The sequence below is a fragment of the Canis lupus genome, chromosome 6, assembly GCF_048164855.1.
Source record: "Canis lupus baileyi chromosome 6, mCanLup2.hap1, whole genome shotgun sequence".
In the NCBI taxonomy this organism is placed as follows: Eukaryota; Metazoa; Chordata; class Mammalia; order Carnivora; family Canidae; genus Canis; species Canis lupus.
Window position 1 is genome coordinate 52,148,701 of NC_132843.1, and position 27,931 is coordinate 52,176,631.

The window sequence follows — 27,931 nt, forward strand, 5'->3', positions numbered from 1 at the left end:
ATTATCCATCCAGATATATATATACATATATGTGTGTGTGTGTGTGTGTGTGTGTATATATATATATATATATATCTCCATCAGAGACATATGATCCATCCATCAAAGACATATGATCCTGTTTAACATCCTGCACCTAGTATATAATTCAAGACTCTGAGACTCAAGAAGAGAAACCATCCCAAATCAGGACCAAGTCCTCAATTATAAGTTCATTCATTCACTTTGAAGTTTCATTATAAAATAAAAGGTATTATTATTGTCAAAGTAATAGAAGTACTTTGAAGAAAATTTGTAAAATATAGGATAGTAGAATTTAACATTATCATAATTCTACCATCCAAAGACAACCACTATTGACATTTTATATGTTAAATGCATACCAACTTTTAAAATCCTTATTAGTACAATTTTCTATAATGCTATAAGGAGCTCATGAATAAGCAAAATGAAAAAAATAGTACAGTAATTTAAACTATGCTTAATGAGCCAAGACTTAGGATCTTGGAAGTTTGCAAACTAAGCTTTCATGAGATTATGAGCTCTTTAAGGAAAGATACCTTGTTGTAGTCTTCTTTTTTATGGCCCAGACATGGGATCCAGCAGTAATCTCTGTACACACTATTTACTCTGTAAATATGCACTAAATCTACATCTAGAAAGAGAGGTAATCGGTAAACGTTTATTCTTAGGACTCTTCTTTGTTTTTTTTTTTTTTTTTAAAGATTTTATTTATTTATTCATGATAGTCACAGAGAGAGAGAGAGGCAGAGACACAGGCAGAGAGAGAAGCAGGCTCCATGCAGGGAGCCCGATGTGGGATTCGATCCCCGGTCTCCAGGATCGCGCCCTGGGCCAAAGGCAGGCGCCAAACCGCTGCGCCACCCAGGGATCCCAGGACTCTTCTTTGATTACTTACCTGCTCATTCTCCAACTCCTCCCTGATGAACTCATCCTCTGTCACTTACTGCCCAGTACTTTTACTACAATAATGATAAAGATCTTGCTGTATCCAAATGTGAATGGTTTATTCTTCCCTAACGTTAATCATATCATTTCCCACTTTCTACACTTTAAGTTCTACTCATTCCTTGCAATTCAGCTCAGAAGATATATTCTTTTTTTTTTTTTTTTTTTTTTTTTTTTTTTTTTTTTTCAGAAGATATATTCTTAACAAAGTTGCCCCTGATGGTAGTGCCCCTCCCAGGCTGAGCTAAGTGCTAATATTCTGGGCTCCACTCATACCCAGTGCAAGCATCTAGCACTGCAATTGCCATGGAACATGGAAATTAGCCAGTTACATATACTGTCCACTTGTAGATTGTAAATTCTTTGAGACTTCTATCTTCAAATTCACAAATACTAGTACAGATTCAGTAAATACTTATTGAATGAAAGAATTAACATACTCATTCTATTTTTGTTCTAGTTTTTATCTCTTTCATTTGCCCATTTGTTTAGTCAGCTGCTCACTCACAATTTTAATTATCTTTAAAACATCAATAAATAAAACCCTGTCCTGGCCAACAGAAATCAGATATAAAAATGGCAAACATCAGATCTGCTTATTCATATAAACAAAAAGTATCCTTTTCTAATTTGTGATTAATAACCAATGAACACTCAATATCATCACCATTTTCTCTTAATGTCCTCCACATCAGACTCACATTTTATTAATCACTCTTTCACAACCACATTTAATAGTTATTTCTATTCTTCTTCCTTCCTGAAAAGATAGAAAGTAGGTCCTGTCAACTCTTTCTCTAATGGTGTCATCAGGGCTTTTAACTGTTTCTAGAGCCCCTGTCTTTAATCCCCCCCAATTTAGTTTGCTCTTCTTGCATCAAGGGAATAATTCCAACTACTTAAAATTAAGCTAAATACAAGGAATTGCTATTTCCTATCCCATGGGATTCCACTTATACACAATCCACAATTGTACCGTGGCTTTTAAGGCTACCCATCCCACACTCATCTCTACCAGCATTCACTGCATTATTTCCTCTATCTAAAAAAAAAAAAATGTATTTCCTTGTGCTTCTAGGTATGCATTTCCTTTTGAAGCCATGCAAATATTCTTGCTGTATAACATAGTAAATTTGCAGAATCCTTTACTGTTGCCTTTGTACATGTTTTAAAGCTTTCCCATTCTCTCTGTGCCTTGATTCTCCTTTAAATCCCTATTCACAACTCTCTTCCTCTAAGTAAGTTTCTCAATTATCTTCAGGTCATATCATTTGCTCCTTTACTAAACAATCCTTCAACATTTGCATTTTACTTGAACTAACAATTTTTAGTCCTTATTGTATGTTTCTTTGAAAATGTTCTAAAAGATCATTGTGTGTGTGCTCTTCAATCTTTGAGAACAGGTGTACTATTCTCTACAGAGCTTAAGCAGCAAGCACTCTTAGACAAATTGATTTCTTAATAGGTGCTGTTAGCTTACTATTCTACATCTAAGGGAACTCAATAAATGTTGTCTGTATTAAACTGAATTGAATGCTCATCTTCAATAAACTATAAGTGATAAAGAGAATAAATTTAAATTATAGTTAGGGGCGCCTGGGTGGCTCAGTTCATTAAATGTCTGATTCTTGGTTTCAACTCAGGTCATGATCTCAGGGTCGTGACATGGAGCCCCGAGCCAGTTCCACGCACAGTATGGAGTCTGACTGTCCCTCTCTCTCCCCCTCCACCCCTCCCCCAGCTCACGAGCTCACTCGCTCTCTTTAAAATAAATAAATACAATCTTTAAAAATAATATAGTGTTTAAAATCAGTAATGCTTCCCATAATCCTACTCAGCTTTTAACATTTCCATGGAGATTTTTCATGTGTATTCTAATGCTATTTCTGCTTTTTAGGTCCACTCCCTTCCTCTTCACTCCTTTTTCCACCCAATGGCCATATGATGAAAACACAAACCAAAATGAAAAGTATACTAGAGACTATCAAGTTTCACCTAAGTCCCATTGCTCATATTTATGTATCTGGTATCAGGCTACCATATCAATATCTTTCACACTGAGAGCTTTATTTATAGCTTCCCTAAGTCAAAGGATAATTAGTATCTTAGATAATTTCTATCAGAGAGCTCAATAAATTTATCTAGACAATTTATCAAGAAGAAACAATAAAAGAAAATACCACAGTTAAGGTTTCTGCCCATTCTATTCTGTCACTTGGCTAATAAAAATTCACTTTTTCTTGGAATATATTAAAAAATTATTCAAAATGGTATTTTGAATAAAAATGTATCTGATTTAGTCACTTTGGTATTATTTCTTTTAAAGAACAAACTAAAACCATCAAACCTATGAAGATACTTAACTAGTGAATAAAACAAACTTGATTAACAATTTAAATACTAACTTACAGGATCAGCAGGTCCACAGAATTCTCGAAATGTCTTTGTAGGATTATTTTGTTGAATCTCCATTGCTACACAAGGGCCAGAATACATTTCTGTCACCATCTCCTATGACATGTAATACAAAAGAATATTTAAAAATTAATAATCTTTTACTCATCCTCTTTTAATTGCACCATTATTCCAAATCTTAAAATCTTAGTTATCTTTGAATCCTCAATGTACTCCACATGCCAAGCAGCTCCTCATTTCTGTCTAGTTCTTCTACAAAATTGTGTTTTAGATATGTTCCCTCATCTCCATTTCTACCACTAGTGACACTTTAATGTAATGCTTTACCACTTGATACTTTCATTAATTGAAATGATCTTCTTGTATAGCTTCCTTTTAAAGGGTCTCTCCCATTGAATACAGTCCTATTGAATGAACATTTCTAAAGATATAAATTTCTAAGTGTTTCTTCCAAAGATACTTTAAAAAATCATAATCATTTTCAGAAATGAAGAAATCAAGGACCAGATTCTTTCACATTAAACATCTAGACATGAAACAATATGTATGAAACAACAATTTTCAAACACTAGATGAGAGGCGGTGCAGTATTATGATCCCTGATAGAAGGGAATCAAATGAAGTAAGCTATATGACTATGTCATTTTACTGCCATGGGACAATGGGATGGGGAGAGGAAACACAACAGAGCCCAACACTCTAATTTATTAGAAGAGACAAAGAATGGAGTTCAGGGAGGTCAATGTAGATAGAATTTGCAGGACAGATTACTAGATGAGGTGGGAGAACTATGGGAGAGTAAACTACAGGGAACTGTAGAGAAGGTCACCTAAATCTTCAGCTAAGAGCCTGTATATGTGTAGAGGAAACTATCCAAAACTAAGAAAAGAATTACCAGAAGCAGTTAAGTGAAACCATTTACAGAGAGAGCACAAGGCTGAGAAGACTTTGCATTTCCACCAGCTGGAGTGGAAAGCCTTCATATGATACACAGGGCATCAAGTAGAGTTCCCAGAAGGGTACTGCACCATAATAGTTGCCTTATATATGGAATGCTCTGTATCCATGCTATAAAGTTCAAAAGTAAGCCCTGAAATGGTCAAACTAATCCTAAATAAGTTTGGCAGATGCCAAAGGTATGTCAAACACTCTTCAAAGAAATATGACATATATACCATATAACAATATAAACTGCACATTATCCAGCATCTAATAAAAATTACCAGGCATGCAAAGAAGAAAATATGAACAGTAGAACAAAGATAAAGATGTAAATGACAACAACAAAAATTGGTCAATCTACAATTCTATACCCAGGTAGGAAGGTTTCCTTCCTTCCTTCCTTCCTTCCTTCCTTCCTTCCTTCCTTCCTTCCTTCCTTCCTTTTAAAGAAGGAATGGGGCAAGGCAGGGAAGAGGGAGAGAGAAAATCTTAAGCAGGCTCCACACTATGTGTGGAGCCCAGTGCAGGGCTCGATCTCACAACCCTGAGATCATGACATGAGTTGAAATCAAGAGTCAGACACTTAACCAACTGAGCTGCCCAGGCTCCCTGGAAGAAATTTTTTTACAAATGAAGGAAAAATAACTTTTCCAGACAGACAAAATGTGAAAGAATTCACTACCAGCAGCCATATACCATAAGAAATGTTAAAGTAAGTTCTTCAGACAGAAGGAAAATAGTACCAGACAAAAATAGAGATCTATACAAAATATAGTAAACACATATATAAATACACATTTTTAGTTGATGTGAAAGATAACTGATGATTTAAAGCAAAAATACTAAAAATGCATTATAGGGTTTACAATATAAATAGAAATAAAAATGTATGATAACCACAGCACATCAGGAGGGGGAAATGGAAGTATACTGTTTTAAGGCTCTTAGCTATATGTGAAATGATATAATGAAAAACATGATCAAAGAAAAGTACCTCTCACAGTGTCTGGAACACTCAATGAACTTTTCTTCTTTACATGGGGAAAAATACTTCAGGAAGAAGTGAAAATAAAGACAAAGACTTTGAGGCAGCAGTAGAGTTGGTGCATATGAAGATCAGTAAAGGAGACAGAATATCAGGAGCTAACATGAGACCATAGGAAAGCAGTAAGAGATGAGATCAGATCACACAGGGACATGCAAGCCATTTTAATGACTTTGGAGAGTTTTTGATACATGCTGACAAAATAAAATAAAGGTAATTTATTACTGAACAATATTTAAATATTAATTGGAACTCAGTCATCACACCTAATAAAAATGCCAGGGGTTAAAAGAGGAGGGAAAGTGTTTCACAATTAATATGATACACAGACCCCTACTCAGTAGAATCCCTAAAGGTATCCACCTGAAGTCATTTTGCTACTTCACAAAGGTCATATGTAATTGATTTTTTATGGATAATTATGTTGAGTCTGATTTTCTGTCTCATGATATTGAAGTACTGCCTACACATAAATGTCAAGAGCCAAGTTCTCAGTAGGGGCAGAAAGCAATAGGAACATGCCATCCAAAAACAGAGGAGTGAATTTTGTCTGCTTTTCTTTCGTTTGTCTTTATCTTTGTCTTTCAGTGTTAATCACAAATACCATTAAAAATACAGACATAAAGGGCTATGCAAATGTATAAAATGGAAAGAAAAAAAACATGTTGGAAAAAGGACTACATCAAAAGCATAATGTACTCCTTAAAAAAAATTAACAAAATCCTCAAGTCACCTAGGTTTTTAATTAAGTAAAAAATTACGCAAACCAAAAAGAACCTGTTTGTTTCCTTTGCAGCCCTTTGACTCCTGTCTTTTACAATGAGATCGTTTGATTTAACGTTTATCCTCACCAGAACGTAAGCTCCATGAATGCAGGTAGTGAACTTTTGTTGTTGTTGTTCACCTCTGTATCCTTGGACTCTAACACATTGTTTGGCACATAGTAGACACTCGGTATATATATATGCAGTAAATAAGTGGATCATGATAACACAATGAGATAGGAATTACCACCTTTTTACAATTGCAAATGTAAGTATAAATGATCAACACAGAATCTACTACAAAGAATTATGTCAGATACGATAACAGTGTTAAAAGTAATAACAAAACAGCTAATAACTCCCTTAGTACTCTCAATAGGGAAACTCCTTTACATGATTTATTTCATTTAATTATCACAGCAATCTCATAAAGTAAGTAGTAGCATTATTTCTATTTTATAGCTGAATAAACTACAGCTTAAAGAAGGTAAATAACTTCTCCATGATCACACAACGGGTAGGTTGGGATCTGAACCTAGCATCTGACTCCACAAGCATTTTGCGAGAAGGGAATTGAGTTCATAAAGCTGCAAGTTGGTTGCAATGAATTTTGAGATAGGAAGTCTGTAGTTTGAAGCAAGTAATGTAGGAACACTCAGAATTCATGGTGAGTACCGAATAGTATCCGTTAAGACACTACAATGATGCCGTCCCTATTTCACACCATACATCCTACATTTAAGAGCATTATTTCACCAACATATCTTCACATTTAGAATAATAAAATGAATGGAACCACTGCTATTAGCTTATGTGTCTTATTTATTTTATAAATAAGAATTTAGAGACAAGGAGGATAAATTGTATGAAAAGTCAGAGTAAGAATCAAATCACCTGCTTCTGTCCCTTGAGACTATGTTGCCTCTTAAGATTATTTTTACAGGGTCTTCTTTTTGAATGAGACAAACTTCCTAAAATTAAAAGACATCCAATAGTATACAACATTTTAAAATTTACTTCTTCCTTGAACTTACACTCAAGTCCTGAATATTAACTGTCATGAGAAGTAAGAGGATTTTCGGGAAATATAATAGTCACAATAGCAAGTGAGACTCAGGATTTGTTATCTGATTTTTGGTGTCCCAAATTAACCAGTGAAAGATACTGTAATCACACACATTAGCAGTGTATGGATATAGCTCTTCACACAACGTCCTTTGAACAAATCTGAGTTATAAATGGGAAAAGCACTTTAAAAGCATTAGAGGTTATATTTCATAAGAATATTACTTGCTTCAACAAAATATTACCAGGATAAAAACATTCTTATGTCCCTTTGGAGAAAATTTTCAAAGAAACAGCTTTCCTTGGTTACAAGAGAATTTTATTTCATAGAAGTACAAAACATCTCATAAAGATACCTGGATAGTATTCTGGTTCATGTATACACTCCATTTTCCCATTAGCAAACCACTACAAACGAATTCTGATTTGAAATATTTGCTTTACATTTCAATCTGAATAAAAAATGATAAGCATTACTAAAAGTGGCTCACAAGGCTAATTACTCTGAAATAATGTAGTTTTTTCTTCCCAAAAGCCCATATGTTCTTTATCTTAAGTAGACTGTTATTAATATCACAAGATTTAAATAGTAGTTAGAGAATATCTTACTAAGAAGAAAGCACATCAACCCAATTATTCTGAGATATTCTGACATTAAAGTATGATATTGCTACTGTCATTCAAATTTCTGACTTCTTAGGGGAAATGACACATCTATCCAGTGATGTTTTTATTTTTACCTCCAAAATCCTCAAATAAAAAATATCCTAATAGTAAATATATATTACATAAAAATGAATTACATATATTATTATTTTAAAGCACAATATAGGAGGCATTCAAGTCAGAGATGAGGGCTTTTTTAAAAATTATTTTCCAAAGGGAAATACGGCCCACCTCAGATATGTGCACAATACTAGTGCCCTCAACTAGTTGTAACCGAATTCAATACTACATGATATTGTATGAGAATATAACTGATGGTCAAAGGGTAAGTCTCCATGGGTTTATCTTATATACAGTAGGGCTATAATATAACATGAATTAAGGAAGGTAGCAGTTTTCAACCAGATTTTCAAACATTAAATTGAACAAATAAAAGGAAAATATATAAAAGAAAGATTTAAGAAATGAAAAACACCTGTCACTAAGTGTTAAGAATGTTTTTAAATTCTTCCATTTAAAAAAAAATTCTTCCATTTAAGAAAAGGCATAACTCTAAGATGAAGAAGCTCATAAGATTAAGGTTCAGTATGCAGTAATAGAAGGAAAATCACTTTGGTTTCTCTAAATAAAGGTGGAAACCACTGGTACGCTGAACATGAAATATATTTCACAATTAGTCTTGACTTGTAGGACTAAATAAGACAAAAGGCTCAGGCAGTTCTCAGACCAGTGCATTTGTCCTTTTTAAGGAAGGTTGAAAGGAAAAGCCATGGAGAAATGAGAAGAGGGGAATCTAGTTTCATTGTCAAAAACAGTAAACTTCATGCAAAAAAAAAAAAAAAGTCAAAACTCAGTAAAACACTGTAGGTGAGGAAGCAGTCCACCAGCACAAACGTATCTAAGATAATTTGATAAGGAAAGGAGGGTAACTAATTTTGATCAAATATCTACTATGTTTTATTTTAAGGAAGAATATTGGCTTATTTGAATATAGTCATATGTTTTAAAGAACATAATTTAATTGCCCTCTGACCAACTTCTTTAAAATCTTGTTTCTTCAGCTTCAGTCATACTTTCAGATAATTCTACATGCATTTATGTCATTAAAGTAGATGTTAAATACTGAAACGAAATTATACTGTAACATTAAGAACTATTTGCTTTTAACTTTCTAAAGCATTGTGAAGTCTTCCACTCTGAGAATATTATAAGCTTCATAGAGAATGCCCAAATGTGTCAAATCCCCAGAAATTTTTTTTGTACTCTGGTATATTTTTGTTTCATAAATGAAACAATAAGATATTTTAAAAACTGATCCAGTAGCTCTCAGAGATAAGAATGCCTCAGTCACTGGGTATGATCAGCTGGAAACTGGCAGCTTGAATACTTTCGTGATTATGATTTATACTGAGATCCCCAAGATTTAAGACACATAAACTGTCTTCAGTACCAATGCTTTACATTTATTTTGATACTTACGTTATACTCAGATACTACTCCTTTATAAACTTCATAAAACTCCTCAACATTAACTCGATCCATGTTGAACTATTTTAAAACAAAACAAAACATATGCCAATTAACAAAAGAACACAAAATGAACCATACTCAGCACTCAACATTTATGATCCCTTGGATATATTTTCTTTACTTTAATATAGAAACCCTGCACAAATTAAGTACCCTGAAAAAGTGTTGTTAAAGATCAGCTGATCAATAATAAAAATGGTTAACATTTATTGAGTACTTAGTGTTTTAAGCATTGTTCTAGGATCGTATATTCATCATCTCATTTAGTCCTCACAATGCCCCCATGACATATGTTATATTACATATGGGTTATGCAACCTTCAGATCTGTGTTCCATTTCAAGCAGTCTAACTCCATTGGTCAGGCTCTTAATCACTACACTAACCTTCTCTTTGAATAAAACTTCATTCTCCACACTCAAAATTTATAGGCAATGTCATGCTGTTTACTGGCCCAAGAAATATTACTAATGAAAAGTACTTCAGATTTTGTAGCTGCCAAAAATAACAAATTTTTCCTCCCAAGCATTCAGAAAAATACCTAGTCTGGTTCATAATAAAGCATTTACTCAAGTGGTCTGGAAATCTAAATTCAAAAAGAATTGTAAGCTTATGCTTATAAGATGAACCTATAAAGACTCTTTCTTGTCCAGGCTGGATTCAAATTTAATTAAAAATAAAATTGCATTAAGTTCTTGGTCTCAAGAACTAAAACCTTAAATTTTTAAAAAATTGCCTCAGAATTGACAATTGTATTTTCTCCCCTACTTTGTTCCTTTACTGTTGCCAGAACTGAAGATCAATGAGAAATTTCTGCCTACCTGGGCAATAATTCAAACTGGGAGGATTGATTTCATGGCAACATAACTATTCCAGGCAGTCAGTTTTGTTTGATATCTGTGTTTTATCCTACAGTTCCACAACTTGTTGTATTTTTAATATAACAAAATAATAGAACATACAACTTATTAAGTATTTATAATTTACCCTGGAAATTCTACAAGGCATTGTGTAAGACTATTTCATTTAATTCTTAAAATAATCCATTGAGGCAAATAATGTCCTTACTGGCCGGCAGACCCATGAGTGTAGAGGGAAGCTGACCACGATTTAGAAATAGAGCTTCCTGACTCCAAAACTCAATGACTATGATTGCCACTAAACTATCATATCTCCCCCATAGGTTCAATCAATCCTTTTCCTAATTATTATTGTTTTCACTGAGCACCTACTCTAGCCAACTATGCTAGCTAGGTGGCAGGCCAAGAATTCAATGAATGTTTAAATCTAAAATTTCTACAAAACACACATTTTTAAAGCAGTCTTAGGTCCTACAATCCTATGAATATATCACCAAACCAATATTTTCAGAGTGTTTTGGCTAACAATTTCTTTATAACCCTAAGTAAGATTCTTCAAATGTCAAGTTTCTCATTAGTCTCCAAGTTTTGTCTGATGACTCTGCAAACTAGTTGATATTTCTGACCTTTTTTTTGGTTTCTGGGCATTCCTACCAAGTAGGGACATAAAATTGTCAGAATCCCAGTTATTGCCCTAATCTCTGATTTTGGATGATCCTAAAACTTAGCAGAAATCAAAAGCAGTTCCTTTTCAGGAAAAGAATACATAAATTATACTGGTAAGAAAAATCTCATCTCCAAAGTCAGTAGTATTTCACTATCAAAATAGCATAAACTTTCTGGTCTTTGCACATTGTAAAGCCTAAATTGTTATCTGATTCCTGTAATAATTTGTACCCAATTTTTTGTCAAGTGCACTGGTAAGTACAGCACAAAGGTATCAGCTCTGTGTTTTCTCAGTGATGGGTTTCCTATAAGTGTGTCTACTGGGCAATTTTGAACGGTTGTGGGCTTTGCAGGGCAAGTGATGCGACTGCCAACAGAGGGCTGAAAGGTGCTAACTCTAATTAGAAGGTTCTGAGGGAGAGTCCAGAAACCAGCGAAAGGTCCTGGTTAGTGGAAAAATCTCAAGTGATTCTCCTTTGCCATTCTCTTCTTAGTCACCAAACGATAGAAAGCTCATGATTAACTACGTAACTGAATTCTTTTTTTTTTTTTTGAATTCTACTTTTTGTTTGTAAGTACATTGTTTGTCTATACATATTTTACAATTAAAGTCCCAGGTATTGTATAAATCTATTTTATAAAGTTAAATTAGGTATATTATTTGAACTTCAGTTCTCTCAGTGAAAAATTACATGTATAAAATAATTTCAAAAACATTTTTTTGATTATAAGGTTATCAAGTTCAGTAACTATATCTTTTTATTTTTAATTTTATTTTTAATGGTGAAGTTCACAAGTGTCCTTCAATGTAAAACATTTAAAAAAGAAATCTCTCAATAGATTATGAGTTATTGCAAACTACCTACCATCTGCATAGCTGAGATTTCAAAACCTGCATCCCGGATAGCCATGAGGATCTTTCCTAGCAGTCCTGAAAATACAGAATAAATGGGGGCAAAAATACAAAATTTCCAAGGCATTTTAGTTTCTTAGAAATGCAATTTTTTTACACCAAAGTACTTTGCTTATAACTATATGAAGGAATCACGTAGTTTTCTAAGGGAAACCAAATCTCTAATATCGAGCATCACAAGTAATCATTTAATTCATTTAGTAAGTGCTTTAGGAATATCAACAATGATCCTGAAGATTATGTAAAAAGCCTTTAAGATACTATTTTGCCTTTAAAGCCTCTGAAGGCTAGTAATGTAGAAAACATGCAAATCAAATAATTGAAGCTACCATTACAATAAAAATAAAATGCCAAGGTACTGGATATGGGAGTTCCTAGGATGACATCAAAGGAGAAAAATCAAATTATAACTTAAGGGGTGGCAGAAACTTTAGGGGGGAATGAGAACATGAATTGGTACTTAAAACCTATAGATACATGATATTATATGGGAACACAGGTATAAAAGGACGGAAGGCACAGGTCTGAGAAAAGGTGAGCATGTTCACATGACAGTAAGAAGTCAGAAAAGAAAAAAAAAAAAAAAACAGCTGAAAAGGAAAAGACACTTAATCCAAACTGATGAAGGCCTTGGATATCAACACGAGGAATTTAGTCTTTATCTCACAGATCAGTGCTTTTTATAATAGGGTCTGTAGATACTGGGAATCTGGTCCTGATCTTGAGATTCCATTAGTTTAGTATAAAAGACTTATTTTTTTCAAGTCAATTCTTTCTCACTCTCTCTCGCACACACACACATAAGTGCATACATGCACACACATACACACACCCCTACTCCCCGTATAGTTTGAATGATCTGGATGCTAATCTTGTAACCCAAAATCACCAAGGAGTATCAGTGCCTGAAAGTGCACTTTTATTATTTTACTGCAGCCAGGTAGTGCTGTTATAATTGTAGCAGGTTGAGGGATGGGAAAGATAAAAGACAATGATAGACCTATTTCTCAAATGATATATTTGTACCAAGTGAAGGCCAAATGATACCAGAGCATGCTGTAGAAACAAAGGCTTCTCAGAAAGTCTAAAGAGTAGAACAGGCCCATGCCATCTCAGAGCAATCTGCACCATATCGATACAGTACTTGGTGATTGAGTTTTGTCAAACATCCTTTATCCTATCCATGTTAACTTAAATTTTATTCACTTTATGGTTTTTTCTGTAATGAATTTGTAAATTGCTTTAGTTATATGGTTAAATGTGCAAAGGTTTATATTGAGTTTTATATTTGGACACATTTAAGTTGCATTATAATTGCAATAATTCCCGTCAACACTAGGGGTCCATCAGAATATTTTTCCTCCAAAGGAAACCCTGCCAAAAAAAATGGAGAGCCTCTGAAAACACTGAGCAGGAGAACACATGACAAAATAGTGTTTTAGGAAGATAGGAAGATTATTGGTATAATAATGACAGGCAAGCTGGTCTGAACAAAAAGAATAAAAGAATCACAAAGGCTTTTGAAATCTTGTAGTAGACTCATTGGACTTGGATGACAGCATGAGAGAAAGAAGTAATGAACATTAGACGTTTCAAACAAGAACCAACAAGATTAAACTGAACACAGAGTGTGAAGGTGAAGGGACCAGGTTTTTAGTCCAAGTGACTGAAAGAGAGCATCTTTAAGAAGAAAACAAGCAATAAAAGCAAATGGATTAATGTCTTGGGGAAGGTCACCAAGATGGCATGCATGACTGCCAGTGGACTGGTGAGCCAAACCCAGACATTTGAGGGCTCCCCCCCACCTTCCCTGTCCTTGGAATGTGGGTTCTGTTTGCCTTTCTCGTTCTCAGATGCTGCTCCAAGGATGTGGTCTTGAGATACTGATGAGTGGTACTGCACAGTATGTGTGACTGAACCCAGTTAAGACCTCTATGGAAACTTTTAATATTTGGCAGGTGGGTGTGGGGATCCACTTGCCTTGCTGCCCAAGACAAGCCTTGTATGCAAGTTACCTTGCTTGTTAAAACTGTTACCTACCAACCTGGAATGGCCTTCCTGTTTCTTCCATCTCTCCCTGCCCTTTGGGTTCAGGGGCCAGTTTCAGATTACACTCAGAAAGCTTCCAAGGAGATTATGAACCAACAATTAAGGAAAAAGACACTGAATTATTTTGAACATGAAACAGAACTTTAGAACAGAATATGGACCAGTATTTGAGAAGAGAGTATTACTCTGTTCTCAAAAAATGATGTATTTCTCAAAAAATACTTCTCAAAAAATACTTTGAGAAAAAATGTTCTCAAAAACTTAAGTACTTCTCTCTTCTAAAAAATGAATGAGTGAATAAACTCCCTAACACGAAATAGGTGATAAGCAATTGCATTCCAATAGCTAGACAGGTAGAAGGCTATAATGAGGCATGTAGACAGGTTAGAGCTGAAATAAGAACAGAGGACTGCTTGTTTGACAAAAAGGAAAGGAAAAGCAAAACAAAACAAAAACCAAACCAAGCCAAACAAAAACAAAACGAAACAACCCAAAATAAAACAAAACCTGGAAGGAAAGAGTTTTGAGAAAATATCTAAGGTTTGGAAATTTAAAAATGAAAATGACTAAAGAATGATATGTAAAGAGAGATATGCAGGAAAATAAAGAAGAAAAATATTACAGTAGTTATCGACATATCAAACAGGAAAATTCTTAGAACAGAGGGATAGTCAAGAATTAAAGGAGATTAAGGACCCTAGGAGTGCAGATAAAGCCTTCAGCATAAGCAGGATGGTATGTTGACATTAAACACAATTGAGAAAGTTGTAGCAACAGAGTGTTAGGAAAAAGAAGTTAGATAACCCACTAAAAATCTGTACCAAGATTCATATGATAATGGATATGAGAATGTTAATCAAAATTCCAAGTCTTTAGTCAACAGGAAAAGTATTAGTTAGGAAAGAAAAAAGTAAATTAACAATTACTGAGGACTGAACTCTTTTTAATATGAATTTATACCATTTAATCCTTAAAGCAATATTCTTAAGCAGAAGCTATAATTCCACTATAAAGATGAAAACATTAAATTTTGGATGATAACTAGCCTGAAATCATAAAGTAGTATATCTTCAAATCTCACTCTCTTTCTACAAGTTTAATAAGAAAAAGAAATGCATATGTGAAGCCAGATATGTAAAAGTCACTGGACAATATAACTCCCTAAGGCAAGGACCATGATCATTTTAGTTCTCATTCTATCTCCAGTACCTAGCATAGTTCTGGCATGTAGTAGGTGTTTAACAAATATTGTTTACTGAATTAAGAAACAACCAAAGAGACATGCAATCAGAGCTCTGCTTGATGCAAACCCAAGGAACTCTAAGGCTCTTTAGAGCACAATTTGAAAATACTGGTAAATTTCATAAGGGTAATTAAAGTTAGAGAGAAAAGGATTATTTAAAAATGTTGGCTTAATGATTTGTGAAAAAAAGTTCATACTTCAGGCCATATACAAACAGTAATCCAAAATGAATTTAAGTTAAATGTAAAAGAAAAACCCAATTAATTAGAAAAACACATTGGTGCTATTTTCTTCTCATGATCAAGGTAGCCTTTTTAAATATAAAAAGGGGAAAAAAGGAGAGTTGTATTTCTGCTATGGCTGAGTAGCTCCTATTGGAATAATCTTCCCTCAGATAATAACTATAAACTCCAGAAGAAAACATAAAAACACAACCACCTGAAGGCACTGAGTGGGTTCCCTGTTTCTGCAGTGGTCAGCTTGAGGGAAAGCCACAGTCAACACTAAAACTCTAACTGAAAGCCTACAGAATTAGCAAACTTAAAGAACTAGAAGACAAGGCTTGGGCACCCATTGCCACTGGAAAGTGAGTAAACAAATAGTCTCAGGGAAAAAAAGCCAGAGAGGAACGCCTGTCTTCTATGTATAAACATTGCTCACATCTTTGGAAACCTGAAGCATTCATGCATGGAGTAGACTCCAAGAAGCCCAGCTAAAATTAAAAGAACTGAATGGAGTTTGAGTTACCACCTACCAAAGTGGAAACAGAAATTACCTGATCCATTCAGCAAGTATACTGGTTGCATTTAAAATATCAATACATCTTTGAAGAAAATGGCAACATCTAGAATTTTATAATATATCATTCACAATATTCAGGAGACAATACAAAATTCTTTGACATAGGAGGACACAGAAAAACATGACCTATTGCCAAGACTAAAGAGAATCAATGAAGACTAATCTGGCATCCCAGATGTTATAATAAGAAAACAAAGATTTTAAAGTAATCATTGTAACTGCTTAATGAATAAAGGAAAATGCACTCAAAATACATGAAAAGATAGGAAATCTCAACAGGGATTAAGAATACAAAAGAATCAAAAACTAAAAATGAAAAATACATCTGAACTACAAAACTCACAGGTAGAGACTTAAGAGCAGAATAAATTTTAATGTAGACTGAGTCAATTTGGAGAGAGATCAACAGAAATTATCCCATTTGAGAAAGGACAGACAATTTTTGGAAAATAATAAACAGAGTAGCAGGATGAAACAAAAAGCTTTTTTATACAAAAAAGCCTAATATATATGTAATTGGAGCCTAAAATAAAACAGAAAATATTTAAAGATAAAAAGCCTGAATTTTTCTAAATTTGCTGACCTACTGAATTTAAATTTATACTTTTTACCAATCTCAGGCAGATTTTTTTAAATAAAGAAAACAACCAGGCATATCATTGTCCAGCTGCTGATAATTAAAAATAAACTCTTGAGAGAGCTAGAGAAAATGATTCATTGTATAGAGGAAATAAGAATTTTAATGACTGCTTACTTCTCATAAGAAAAAGGGAGGCCAGAGGACAGTTGAACATTTTTAATGTGCTAAAAGGAAAACAAACTGTCAACTTGAAATTCTATGCCCAGTACTTCAATCATGATAAAATAAAGACAGAGAAAAATTTGTTTTCACCAAACTCCTACTTCAAGAAACATTAATGGAAGTTATTTTAGTTGAAGGCAAATGAAACAAGATTAAAAATAGGATCTTCAGGAGCACCTGGGGGTGCTCAGTCAGTTAAGCATCTGCCTTTGGCTCAGGTCATGATCCCAGGGTCCTGGTATTAAGCCTCACATTGGTCTCCCTGCTCAGCGGAGAGCCTGCTTCTTCCTCTCCCTCTACGTGCCACTCCCTCTGCTCATGCTCTTGTTCTCTCTCTGTCAAATAAATAAAATGTTTAAAAAAATAGAATCTTCAGGACAAATGATGAACATAATTAGAGGCAAATATGTGAGTAAATACAAGAGACTATTTTTCCTCTTGATTTCTCTAAAATACATATGCAAACATTTTAACATTGTACTGTGGGGCTTAAAAAGTATGTGAATGCAATATATACCAGAAATATAACAAAAAAACAGACAGAGGGAGAAAATGGACTTTTGCAACTGAAAAATTTCCACATTTTATGTGAAGCAGTACAATACCAATACATTTTAAATAGACTGAAAATTAAGGATGTATACTTTAATCCTTACAAGAGTGACTTTCTAAAAATAGTCCTCAAATAAGCAGCATCAACATTACCCAGGAACTTGTTAGGAATACAAATTCTCAGGACCAACACTAGACCCAATGAATTAGAATCTCAATGGGTAAAAAACAGAAATAATCGTTTTAATAGACCCCCTGTGATTGTTAGACACTGAAATTTGAGAACCAAAGTCCTTCCATAATCAAAGAAAGAGAAAGAAAGAAGAAAGAAAGAAAGAAAGAAAGAAAGAAAGAAAGAAAGAAAGAAAGAAAGAAAGAAAGAAAGAAAGAAAAGAAAAGAAAGAAGATATATACCTAAAAGGTCAATGAATAAATAAATATAGAATTCTTAGAAATATCAATCCAAAGGAAGAATGGATAAAGATCAAAAAGAGGGGGGAGAATTGAAAACAAATGATAAAATAGGAAACCTAAAACCAATCATACCATAATTACAATAAATGTTAGTGAACTAAAAATTCCCACATAAAGCAGAGATTTTGTTAATGAATTAACAAAATAAGATCCAATTCTATGTTCTCAACATAAAACAAACTTTAAATGCACAGACATAGGTAAGTTGAAAATAAGTGATGGAAAGAGAGACCATGCAAACAATAGGCATAAGAAAGCTGAAGTGGTTACATTAATTTCAGATAAAGGAGAATTTATAAAGTCCTAAGAACATAAATGTCCTAAGAGGCATTTGGAAAACAGTACTTTAGACAGAGAGCTGGAGGAAGATGGATGTCCATGCAAAAAGAGAACTGAGCAAAGGTATGGAGATGTAAAGCAGGCACGGTTCTGGTGGAGGGGAAATCAGACAGGAGAGAAGGCAGCGGAGTGGTGGAAGCCATGTGACAGAAGGACTTATAGACATATTTAGAGGTTTGGGTTTCATTCAATAGGCCAGAAGTTCTCACAATTTTTGGTCTCATGGACCCTTTAGCTTTTGGAAATTATTAAAGACTCTAAAAAGCTTGTATTTATATAGGTTATATCTATTAATATTTATTATATTATAAATTAACAAATTTAAGAACAAAATTAAGAAAATTCTTAAATATTTATTAAATATAACAAAAATCCTTTACATAGTGATATAAAAAACATTTTGTGAGAAAAATGACTATGTTTTCCAAAAAAATTAATGAGTGGCACTGTTTGATATTTTCAAAAATATCCTTAATGTCTAGCTTAATAGAAAGCAGCTGCATTCTTACATCTGTCAGTTTTCAATCTGCTGCTATATGTTGTTTTGGTTAAAGTATATTTAGTTATAAAACAGTGAAGTGTTTTAATAGTTTTTAATATAAATGTATACATTCTTCTTTATTTGACAAATGATATTTTCTTAAAAGCCACTGCAACATATAATTTCAAAGTTGTACCGATGAACTTTTTTTTTTACCCTGTTACATTAAAATCCACTGGTCTATTGTATACTTTCAAAGAATCTTTTACCCATGCATGATTTTGTAATATCATACATTGATCATCTGGAAACTATTAGTTCATGAGTTATGCAGATCTTCCAAATGCTGACTCATTTCATTACAGTACATCAGGAAAAAAAAATCACATTTGTTAACATCACCAATTTCATCAGAATAATCTGTAAGTTATTAGGAAACTGTCAGGCTTAAGGTGGTAAATACAATTTGCAAGATCCTAACTATGATTTTCATTTGTCATTTTATCTTCTTTGGGATTTTTATCTTTGGCAACAACTTTTGTCAGTTGTCATTTCAAATAACAGACCTACTTAATTTTAAGAAAAATTCATACCAAATACCCAAGTCTGAATAACTATAGTTTGTCTGTTATTCTTCCAAGTAAAAATGATATTCCATGAAAAACCATCTAGTTAAGCTCACAATTCAAACTATACAAGTGTTTTTCCTAAGGATTGCATTATATTTCAGTATGGAGCAAAAGTATTTTATATATACTTCCCATTTCTTCACACAGAATATTAAAAAGACATATACTTGCAGGTGAAGAATAAAAGTAATAATTTTTCACTGTTTCATCAATGATATTGTTAAGTGAAAGTGGCTTTTTTTTCCCCTTCAAGCACATGATAGTTAAAAATGCAGTGACTACTAGTACATAGTACAGTTTGCTACCACCATCTTCATTTTGTTAAGCACTAGTAGCTTTAATTTCCATTGGTTTTACACCATTATTGCAAACATCACCACATTTTAAAAGCTAAGTAAACTGATTATTTTTGTGAAAATAGATCTGTTCTCATGGGTACCTCAAAAGGTCTTATTTGTTATAATAAAGAAAATGCTTTACATGATTACATAAGAATCTTGATCTAAATACAGCAGTATTAAGCCCCATCTATTAACCAATATGAAGAGAAATTGACAATCTATATCTATTGTAAATCTATAATTACATTAAACCATGTCTCATGAAAAATACCACTTGAACAGAATAATTCTATTTACAGATAAACCAATAAAAAGTATGGTTCAAGTAACATTGCCATTCTGCCAAGAACAGTCAGACATGAGTCAAAGATATTGCTTTTTTTATATTCAGTTGGTTATGTGTGGAGGCAGGAAAGAGAGGCATTTAAGAAACTTGTTCTGTGTTTAACAGCTTGAAACAACAAACTGTCAATAACCATATGTCCTTTACTTTGTTCTAGATAGAAAATGTTCAGATGGCTGAACAAATAACAATAACTATGTAAATGAAGTAGCAAAAAAAAAAGTAAAATTACATGATATGAAGCAAACAAGTTCAAAAGGGTCAAACAAAGCAGACTGCTTTTTTTATTTGGCTGGTGTTTGCATAGCTAATTTGTTTTTTAATGGTTTGCTTATAACACCATGAATGCTGGTAAATTTTTTGAATGTCAAATCACCTCTCCATCTCTACTCCCAATGCCTTCGTTCATATTGCTATACCTTCCACTTGGACTGTTCAAAAGCCTCTATATAAATGGCCATACTGTATCCAATCATCAATATTAGACATCTCTTGCTTTGTCTTTCTAAAAATTCTTCTCCTGGAATTAGGAGCCCCCCCCCCCCGACCTCTTTTAGAGAAAAACTAATAGCACCAGTCATTTGATTGAAAAGGGAGCTGCCTGCCATCTTCCTATACTAGTCTATGACCATGGTCTCAGTAAGTAGTCAAGAAGAGGCAGCAGACCTATTAGCACTCTGCTAAGGCCAGAGTATTTCACCTAGGGATGGGCCTATCATTAGCAAAAGCCAATCAGAGTTCTTCCTTGGGACTTTTTTTTTTTTTTAAGCTAGAACTGGGGAAAAAAGCACTCTTCACTATGTTCATAAATAAGCAAGCCCTGCACTGCTGGCAAGGGTCCCTCTCTCCCAAGGTACTAGGCAAAGCTTATCTAAGAATTTGAAGCTGACAGTAAAGAGAAACAAAAATAAAATACAGAAAGAGATGCTGACCAAGTCTCTGTTTAGAGTTCTCCCTAAGCTCAGTGTGGTTTCTGCCCTTCTTCCAGCAGAACAGTTAAATGAGATAGAATTAGGGGATTCGAGCTGGGTTTCTACCAGCTGTGATAACCTAAGTGTCCTTATCAGACCACCTTACTTACATAAGAGAGGATATATTGCAGCCTGAGAAAGAAAGGTTGTAATAGGAGGTGGAAAAAGAAGAAACAGTAAAAAAAAAAAAGGGGGGTGTGATATTCCAATGTGTGATAAAGGAGGATTTATAGGTTGCAACAAATATCCTGACAAAAATCCTAGGCATGGCCAAATGATCATAAGTGGGATTAGAAAATGATCCTAATCCCTCTGTCCAAAAAGCTCATAAAATGATCATGGTCAAAGAGTATAAGAGAAGAAACTGATAAAATAGTATTTTAAAAAATAGTAGACTTAATCATTTAAATTAAAATTGGTTTGTACCTACCTAAGTAAACACAGTAGGAATAAATGACAATTAACTTAAATAAATAAATAAATAAATAAATCTGGCTTGTACCGAGTAGGGAAATAAAAATGCAAGGCAATCGAACAGAACAGGCACTTTTTTTAATTAAAAATAAAATAAAATAAAATAAAATAAATAAAATAAAATAAAATAAAATAAATAAAATAAAATAAAATAAAATAAAATAATAAAATAAAATAAAATAAAATAAAATAAAATAAAATAAAATAAAATAAAAAGACACTTTTAACACCAATTGGCATCAATAAGTGAAAAGGCACAGCTAAAATTTTCACACTAAATTTTTCCATTGAATCATATGACATAGTGGGTACCACTTGGAAGAAAACAAACTGGAAGCAGGCTTATATGATTCAGGATGGATGTACAGGTGCCAGATAATGTATCCCAGGTTATCAAAGCAGGTATAATGAGGTACAGATATAATGAGGTGCTAACACAATGACCAAGACCTGTTTGGGTATGGAAGCAGTAATATTATGACAGTCTTGGGAACTGTGACAAGTTTCTCCCAAGAATTACTATGAAAACCCATCTTGAATCTAAAGTATAAACAAAGATGGAATTTTTATTCAGTTTTAAATAAATGCATAGGTTGTATTTATTTTGGGGACTCTATTGTTTCTCTGTCTGACTTGGTATCTGATCAGGGTCAACTAATCAATGTTAGCAGATTTGTCTTGATTTAGTTCTGTTAACCTATTATCATCTCTATAAGGAAGAGCACTTAAAAAGGCAGCCCTTAAGAGCTGAATTAGGATAATACTGCTCAAAACAGCCCAGAGTTAAAAATGAGTTATTCTCTTTCTCCTTACAGTTGCCAAGGAGGGATAAAACCTCCCACAATATGGCACAGAAGAGAAAGATTATCAACAATTACACATGAGATATTTGGCCAGAGGCTAAGTATCAATTTACTCTCCAGGCCATAAATGTTTATGTCTTGGCAACTAATCCAGTTTGAAAAGCTCTCTCCTTGGCCTATCTCAATTTAACCTCTATGTGGTCTCAGTTTCTTTCCTCACTTGTATAAAATGTAGTTCCTCCCTCATAGGATTGTTTCGAGGTTTAAACATGTCTTAGAATAGCCAGTGGCACACAATAGTACCATTAGGTAATGCAAGCAGTCATAGATAATAATAGTCACAACTGAATTAATGTAAATTCAGCTGAATACATTGCTTGGCTTATAGAATTAGCATGAATCTAATTTTACCAATTCTGTTAAAATGCAAGCATTTTATACCTCCCACTTCACAAGAGAACATTGTGCTGCCAAGACATCTCCAGGAGGCTGATGCTAGTGTCCAGGTCACTACGCCTAATGGTATGTCTGCACTGATGGATGAGATATAGGGAACCAGAGTTACAGCAACACCAGCTGCAGGTGCAACAGAGACCGGAAGACCCACTAATCCTCAAGAGAAGAAAAGCCACTACTGTTGAAACTAGCAGTACCTGGCAAACACAGTGATTCATACTAGGAGTAGATCAGAGCAAGAAAAGAAAGAAGAAGGAGGCCACACATAGCAGCTGACAAAGCAAGGCCTATCTCTCTCTTCCACTGGGAACTCCTAAAAATATTTGCAGTGAACTTTGTAGAGAGCTAGAGTCCTGTATCAGCATATGGGTACATGCTTCAGTAAAACAATTTCTATAGGCTCATAAAGAATATTTAAAACTTTAAGCAGAATTTGAAACAGAAAGTTTGCCTACCAAAAATCCTATTTTTAATCCATATTAAAAATCCCAGGTGGCTCAGCGGTTTAGTGCCGCCTTCAGCCCTGGGCGTGATCCTGGAGACCTGGGATCGAGTCCCACGTGGGCTCTAGTCCTACATTGGGGTCTTTGCATGGAGCCTGCTTCTCCCTCTGGCTATGTCTTCCTCTCTCTGTCTCTCATGAATAAATAAATAAAATGCTTTTTAAAATAAATAAATAAAAATCCAAACAAGGGGAACAGCAGCAAGATAAAAACTGATTTAACAGATATAGTATTACAAATAAATCAAAATCATAAAACAAGATGGCAAATGTAAGATAAACCAGCTTATCAATTCCCATTTAAAGACAGTCTCAGGGAGACCTGGATGGCTCAGCAGTTGAGCATCTGCCTTCAGCCCAGGGCGTGATACCGGAGACCCATAATCAAATCCGCATAGGCTCCCTGCAGGGAGCCTGCTTCTCTCTCTGCCTATGTCTCTGTCTCTGTGTCTCTCATGAATGAATAAATAAAATCTTAAAAAAAAAGAATTTAAAAAAGGACTAATAAGTAAGTCTCAGTTTGAGTGAAATGCTAAAGTCCAACTATGTTCCATTGATATGACACAGAAAGTCAAATGAATTAAAGGTGAAATTTTAAAGAACGATGATACAGTGAACAAAATCAAAATTGCCAAAGGGGTAGCAATATTAACAATGAACAAAACAGAAGTCAGGGGAAAAATATCTTAGTATATTTTAAAAAGTAAAACAAGAATATCACAAATCTATATACACAGAATATATGACATGTCATTTATAAAGAAAAATAATATTAGGAGTAAAGGAGAGGTAATTAGAAACCATATATCATCCTCAAACTTTTGTAGACTCAATAAAAATTATTACAAATACAAGCAGATTTTTATAAAAATTAAGCATATTCTGAACATTCCACCAATATAACTATAATAAATAAAAATTATACGGGCCATTTTATTTCACTAACATATAATAAAATGAGAAAATTCCCAGAAAAGTTAACAACCAAAAAATTCAAAATCTTGGGAATTTACACAAACTCTCCTAAAGAATAACTGGAATAGTGTTGACTGACACAAGAATAAATGTCCAAGAAAAAAAATCAGAAGAAATCATACCAAATCAAATAATAATTACATTTAAAAGTTAGAATATAATGAAGCAGGTACTCTCATATATACACCAATATGGAACTACTTGATATCCTCTTCCTAGAAAATAAATTGGGGTTTATCAAAAACTTCAAAATTTTACCGTTTGATATAAGAATTGCATCTCTTGAAATTATTTTAAGGATAAATAAGAGATCCACAAGGATTTACACAGGAAAAAACTAATCAGAGAAGTATTAATAATAATATTTTTAAATTTCTAAATAATAAAGCAAGGAAAAGGTAAAGAGGAATACATTCCTACAACTATCATTCAGACTTTAAAATTATATTTTCAAAGATTATTTAATTGCACAGAAAAAAATCAAACTACAATAGTAGGTTGAAAAAGTACAATATAAACCTACATAAATAGGATAATTCCTACTCATTTTATGAAAATAGTATTACCCTAATACCAAGAGCAGAGTATAAAAAAATGTTACTAATACCAAAACCCTCATGAATATAGTTGCAAAAACTCCTTAACAAAATTGAATTCAGAATATACATAAAGGACCATATACATCATTATTTCAGGAATGCAAACCTGGTTCATTGTTCAAAAAAATTAATCAATGCAATCTGCTATATTATCAGCCTTAAAGAAGAAAAATCACACGACCATACCAACTGATGCAGAAAAAGTTTTTTTTTAAAAAAACTCAACACCCATTCATGATCCAAATCTCAGAAAAAAATAGGAATAGAAGGGAAAAATAGGAATAGAACTTGCTGAATTTCATAAAGAGCATCTATAAAAACACTAAAGCTAACATTATGCCTAATGATAAAGGACAAGAATGCCTATTCCCATTGTTCTTATTCAATTTAGTGTCAGAATTGTTCAAGCCAGTAGAAAGAGACATAACTGTCCCTATTTATATATAACATTATATATGAGGATAATCCAAAATACTACAAAAAATACTCTAAAACTAATATTAAGGGGCAGCCCAGGTGGATCAGCAGTTTAGCACTGCCTTCAGCTCAGGGTGTGATCCTGGAGACCTGGGATTGAGTCCCACATCAGGCTCTCTGAATGGAGCCTGCTTCTTCCTCTGCCTGTGCCTCTGCCTGCCTCTCTCTCTCTCTCTCTCTCTCTCTCATGAATAAATAAATAATCTTTAAAAAAAACTAATATTGATTTCACCAAGATTGTAGGATACAAGATAAACACACACAAATCAACTGTGTATCTACATACTAGCAACAAATATGTGGACATCGAAATTGAAACTACAGTTTCATTTATAATCACTCAAGAAAAAATAGACATAAATCTAACAAAATATGCATAGGACTTGTTATGAAAACTACAAGATGCTGGATTAAGACCTAAATAAATGAAGTCATATAGTACCCATGATTTAGAAGACTTAACATAGTAATGATGTCAATTCTCCCCAATTGATTGATTTAGTGCAATTCCTATAAAAATTCCACTAAGGTATTTTTTTAGATACAGATAAGATTATAAAATTATATGAAAAAGGAATTAAAATCACTAAAACAATTCCAAGAAAAAGGTCAAAGAAATCAATCCATTCAATTTTATAACTACTGTATAGCTATAGTAATCAAGACTATGTAGGACTGGCAAAGCAACAGACGTATAGATCAATGAAAGAGAACTGAAAACCCAGAAGTGGATCCACTCAAAAGTGATTTTGGACAAAGATGTAAAAGCAATTCAATAGTCAACAAACCAAGCGACATGACTAGACAAGGAAAGTTAAGACAATATAGTCTGACAGGACAGTCACTTATCAGAAACAAGTCTCTACTGTGGAAGGATAACATAAATTTGGGAGAGGACAGTTAATCTTTCTTCTATGTATTTATGTGGTATTCAAATTATTTCATGTAATTTTCAGAACAGTCCTATGAGTCAAATACTATTTTCTTCATTTTATAGATTTTTACATCTATAAAATGTATAGATTTTTACATCTTCATTTTCATCTATACTCAAGGGAAAAACATGCCCTAGAACAATAGCTAGTAGGAGACAGAAATGAATGTAACATTTTTTTAATTTAAATTCAATTCGCCAACATATAGTATAATACTCAGTGCTCATCAAATCATGTGCCCTCCTTAAAGCCTCTGGTCTCTGAGGTAACCCAGTTACCCTATTCCCCCCCACCTCTCCTTCTGTAACCCTTTGTTTCCCAGAGTTAGGAGTCTCTCATGGTTTGTCTTCCTCTCTAGTTTTTCCCCCACTCAGTTTCCCCCCCTTCCCTTATGGTCCTTTTCATTATTTATTATATTACACATATGAGTGAAACCATATGATAACTGTATTTTCTCTGATTGGGTTTTTCAGTCAGCATAATACCCTCCAGTTACATCCTGTCGATGTAAATTGCAGGTATTCATCCTTTCTGATGTCAAAGGACATCACGGCTCCTTCCACAGTTTGGCTATTGAAGACATCGCTGCTATGAATATTGGGGTGCAAGTGTCCCGTCATTTCACTACATCTATATCTTTGGGGTACATACCCAGTAGCTCAATTGCTCAGTCATAGGGTAGCTCTATTTTGAACTTCTTGAGGAACCTCCACACAGTTTTCCAAAGTGGCTGTACCAGCTTGCATTCCCACCAACAGTGCAAGAGGGTTCTCCTTTCTCCACATCCTCTCCATTTGCTGTTTCCTGTCTTCTTAAGTTTAGCCATTCTCACTGGTGAAGTGGTATCTCATTGTGGTTTTGATTTGTATTTCCCTGATGACAAGTGATGTGGAGTATTTTTTCATGTGCTGGTTGGTCATGAGTAGGTCTTTTTCAGAGAAATGTCTGTTCATGTCTTCTGCCCATTTTTTGACTGGATTGTTTAGTTTTTGAGTGTTGAGTTGGATAAGTTTTTTATAGATCTTGGAATCTAGCCCTTTATTTGATATTCATTTGCAAATATTTTCTCCCATTCTGTAGGTTGGCTTTGAGTTTTTTTGACTGTTTCCTTTGCTGTGCAAAAGCTTTTTATCTTGATGAAATCCCAACAATTCATTATTGCTTTTGTTTCCTTTGTCTTTATAGACATGTCTAGCAAGAAATTGCTATGGCCAAGTTCAAAAACGTTGTCGCCTGTGTTCTCCTCTAGGATTTTGATGGATTCCTGTCTCACATTTAGATTTTTCATCCATTTTGAGTTTATTTTTCTGTATGGTAAAATAGAATGGTCCAGTTTCATTCTTCTGCATGTAGCAGTCTAATTTTCCCATCACTATTTATTGAAGAGACTTTTTTCCATTGGATATTCTTTCCTGTTCTCTCGAAGATTAGTTCTCCATAGAGTTGAGGGCCCATTTCTGGGTTCTCTATTCTGTTCCATTGATCTATGTGTCTGTTTTGTGCCAGTATCATACTGTCTTGATGATCACAATTTTGTAGTATAACTTGAAATCAGGCATTCTGATGCCTCCAGCTTTGTTTTTCTTTTTCACCATTCCTCTGGGTATTCAGGGTCTTTCCTGGTTCTGTACAAATCTTGAGATGATTTGTTCCAACTCTGAAAAATGTCGATGGAATTTTGATAGTGATTTCATTGAGTGTATAGATTGCTCTGGGTAACAGACATTTTAACAACATTTATTCTTCCAATCCATGAGCATCGACTGTTTTTCCATTTCTTTGCATCTTCCTCAATTTCTTTCATAAGTGTTCATAGTTATAAGAGTACAAATCCCCAGGTATCTTACAGCT

The 27,931-nt window shown here is 33.8% G+C and overlaps 1 protein-coding gene across 8 annotated transcripts in view; it reads right to left on the reverse strand.

The window, feature by feature from the left end:
• The window catches only part of NME7 (NME/NM23 family member 7), a 269,129-nt gene that overhangs the window by 126,487 nt on the left and 114,711 nt on the right, over positions 1-27,931 (reverse strand). For all 8 annotated transcript variants that reach the window (XR_012032960.1, XR_012032963.1, XR_012032961.1 and 5 more), the window contains exons 8-10: positions 11,788-11,852; positions 9,346-9,414; positions 3,379-3,480 (exon numbers count right to left, since the gene is read on the reverse strand). Coding sequence is in view for 2 of the 8 variants with exons in the window: in XM_072830516.1 (XP_072686617.1) it covers positions 3,379-3,480; positions 9,346-9,414; positions 11,788-11,852 (236 nt within the window). In the remaining 6 variants the exon portion in view is untranslated. The remainder of the gene's footprint in view (positions 1-3,378; positions 3,481-9,345; positions 9,415-11,787; positions 11,853-27,931) is intronic.